Source organism: Zingiber officinale, chromosome 7B (assembly GCF_018446385.1).
Source record: "Zingiber officinale cultivar Zhangliang chromosome 7B, Zo_v1.1, whole genome shotgun sequence".
Lineage (NCBI taxonomy): Eukaryota > Viridiplantae > Streptophyta > Magnoliopsida > Zingiberales > Zingiberaceae > Zingiber > Zingiber officinale.
The window spans coordinates 80516544-80519954 of NC_055999.1; the positions used below are offsets into that span (position 1 = coordinate 80516544).

A 3411-nucleotide genomic window follows, 5' to 3' on the forward strand; every position below is an offset into this window, starting at 1 on the left:
TTAAAGAAAAAAATTAAAAAATTATTTAAAAATCATTATTTTTATATTTACGAAACTATTATTTTTCTTTTACCATGTCTAGATTCGAATTTTACATATAATCAACTCAACTAATGATTTCAAACTCATACCAAAATAATAGAATTCTGACCGCGTAACAAGTCAGCAGCTGTAACAAAAAACAGAAATTACATAAGTCATCCAAGGAAATATCTAGGAATTGCTATCAGAAAGGAATCAGCATACTGTCATCCATCTTAAACTTTATCGCATCCTATGTAAACTTTTTCATTTTCACATCAAGTTCAGCAGTCGCTTCTTCTCCTTTAGCTATGATACGATCGATATCCTCATCAGTTATTGTACTGTCCTTGGAGCTAAAAACCATTTCAGCACCAAATCTAACCATTTGTAGAAGTTCATCTTTATTAACAGCTGCATCGAGGAAGTTATTGATTAGAAACAAAAAAACTGATAGATAATGGATAAATTGCTTGAACCACATTAGTAAGCTCTTTGAAAAAATCATTACTTTTTTGTTCTGCTAATCGTCCTTGTTGAATAACCAAGGCATCAAGTGCAAGCTTCTTGTATGCTCTCTCTATCACTTTCTCCTCAATTGCAAACTGCATTTTAGATATGTCAAATGATTCAAAAACATCGTTAAACTGTTAAAATAAACTGAAATATTATGATACCTCAGTATAGAAACGGAACACTTGAACTTCTTTCTTTTGCCCAATTCTATGATCACGATCCTGTGCTTGCAAATCAACTTGTGGATTCCTAGTAGAGGTATCCATAACAATTTAGTGATGAGCATAAATGTAGCAACAGGATTCACATAATGGAGGAGGAATACCAGTCACTATCATAGAGAATGACAACATCTGCTGTAGCAAGATTAATTCCCAATCCACCAGCTCTTGTAGAAAGTAAGATAATGAACTTTTGGCTTCCAGGTTGATTAAATGTTTCAATGGAAGCATCCCGTTCTTCTCCCCCAGTATTCCCATCAATCCGGCAATATTGGTAACCACGATATAGCAAGTAATCTTCCAGTATGTCCAGAAGTCTAGTCATCTAAATTACAACACAAACAGTTGTGTTAAATCAATAAAACACTAATATGTTACCTTCTACTGCAAGTAAGACTGGGCATATATGTATGAAACAATTTAGAGGGAAAAATCTGATTATGAGAAACAAGATATGTAAATAACAAGCATTAGAAGCAAATACTGGGCAGCTATATGTGAAACAAGTTGGACCAAAAACAATTTGATTATGACAAACAAGATATGTAAACAACAAAGATTAAATATCACAAGTTTCAAATAGATTAAAAGTGAAAATAGCAGGCTTTGCATGTAATTCCAAATGATAAACTGAAGACCCAATTGATATAGACCTGTGAAAATATTAGAACTCTGGAATCTCATTCCTTCAGTTTAGGCAACAGCTTATCTAACAGGACCATTTTTCCTGCAAAAACAACTATATGTTCAGAAAACAAGGAATTATCACTATAGTAAAATTATCATACTTCAACTGAGGTAAAAATACCTCAAAAGAATTTGGAGTTACTTGCATTTGTAATAAGATTTTCTCCAGTTGTATAAGGTGGCCCAGGTTCTGCACCTTGGAATAGATATGGATGATTGCAGTACTCAGTAAAAGTTATAATAGCAAACAATAAAAAGTTGCATAAAGAACCAAACACCAAATTTTACCATCAAACATTAGTAAAAGTTTTAGACATTTCAAATCAAAATAAACGAGTTCAAAATGTGAAACTCTGCTAGAGAATCAACTATAATATGATAAACTGTGGTTTGTAGTACTCAGTAAACAGAAGAAACATTTTGTAATCTAAAGAAACCATAGAAATCAAAAAGTAGAGTTGATGAGGGCTTCAGTAGAGAATACCTTTGATCACTGCTACCTTTGTTTCTTGGGACAAAGTTTTTCCCCCTTTTCTATGTTTCATATTCTTCCTAGAGTAGGAAGTGATTGCCATCCTCAGTGCATACTTGACAAGCAGATCGCGTGTGGTTGGGAGAGTCAAGGTGTTTACTCTGTGGTTAACATTTACACGTTTTCTTTATGACGCTCACCTTGACCTTTCTCAGATAAGGCATCACAATTCAATCGCAGTCTGTAAACAGAAGTAACATTTTGCAATCTAAAGAAACCCTAGAAATCAAATTCCAGGAGATTCTCTGACCAAAAGAAGAGGGTTACTGACCTTAAATCCACCATCATTCTCATCTAAAATCATACAGCAGATGAAATAATTTCACCCATCTATCCGAACAATTATATTGATCACTTACATTCTTCTCTTGAAAGACACAGCTCATGTTTAGAATCTATCCTGAACCAACAATAGACAGAATTAAAAGGAAAACTTGCTCTATAATTCGAAGTTTAACTGACACCTGAAAGAATTAAAGAAACAATGTATATCCATCAAAACTGCCGATCACAAGGGAGAAAATAGATCACCAAGAACCATCACCTCAGAAACAAAGCCCTAAAACACTACAACAAGAAGACAAAAAAAGAGCAACTTTCCCACCCACAGGCAACCATTAACTAAGATCCCCAAGAGCTCAAGGTCAACATTACCGAGTAAACAAAGAACGACAAGAGAAGATAATCAGTGGAGAAGAACCGAAGAAAGGACCTTCTGATAGCGAGAAGAGATCAGCGCGCGAGGATTACTTGCAAGTGAACCCAATAGCAAGGGAATCGGCTGAGCAAAGGGTAGCTTGGCGATGCAGATGAAGAAGAGAGTTGATGCGCCTGCTCTACCCTAAGCGCAGTGAACGTTCGCCGGAGGGAAGAGAGGCTACCGAAGGTTCCGAATTCCCCTAACGAGACTTCAATTTTAGGCCCTAAGAAAAACAGCGGTAGCAACATACCTTCGTCAAGGGCGAAGGAGGCGAAGAGATGGGTCGATCTGTCGTGATTGATCGCCTTAGCACCGGGATCTGCCGCTTGACGAAGGTGTGGTCTTGACCGAGAGGAGTTCGGAGGAATGGTTCGTCGGAGAGGAGTTGGATGGAGAAGGCGCGTGAGATGAGGAGTTGGGAGAAGGGTTCGGGATAAAAAATGATCGGAAGATAGGAGTTGGGAGAAGGGTTCGGGTTTTCTACTCCTTACTTAAATCCAACGGTTTGTATTAATAAAGATTTAAATGAGAACTTAACAATAGACAACACTTTTTAAAAAACGTTGTCGTAGACACTAAAATAAAGTCTAATAGACAACGCTTTTTACGAAGCGTTGTCTTTGACCCGTAAAAATCACTAATAGACAACGGTTTTTAGAAAAGCGTTGTCTATTAATAAGAAAATAATGAAATAGACAACGCTTTTCACTAAAAGCGTTGTTAAAAAAAAATAG

The 3411-nt window shown here is 36.2% G+C and overlaps 1 protein-coding gene across 1 annotated transcript; it reads right to left on the reverse strand.

The window, feature by feature from the left end:
• Positions 1 to 274: 274 nt before the first annotated feature.
• Positions 275 to 2410, reverse strand: LOC122004477 (ISWI chromatin-remodeling complex ATPase CHR11-like). Its single transcript, XM_042559358.1, has 7 exons — positions 1930 to 2410; positions 1567 to 1635; positions 1412 to 1485; positions 863 to 1083; positions 699 to 786; positions 533 to 626; positions 275 to 435 (listed from the first exon to the last, which is right to left on the reverse strand). Exons 4-7 carry the CDS (start codon positions 1081 to 1083, stop codon positions 275 to 277), a joined length of 564 nt encoding a protein of 187 aa, XP_042415292.1. The 5' UTR covers positions 1412 to 1485; positions 1567 to 1635; positions 1930 to 2410.
• Positions 2411 to 3411: the final 1001 nt, after the last annotated feature.

Bases quoted from the DNA above. Each gene is read 5' to 3' on its own strand.
- LOC122004477 (XM_042559358.1), bottom strand. From the start codon at position 1,083: ATGACTAGACTTCTGGACATACTGGAAGATTACTTGCTATATCGTGGT. The intron at 787-862 runs GTATTCCTCCTC...TACCTCTACTAG, and splicing joins ATTCTCTATGATAGTGACTG to GAATCCACAAGTTGATTTGC. The intron at 627-698 runs GTATCATAATAT...TCTAAAATGCAG, and splicing joins TGTTCCGTTTCTATACTGAG to TTTGCAATTGAGGAGAAAGT.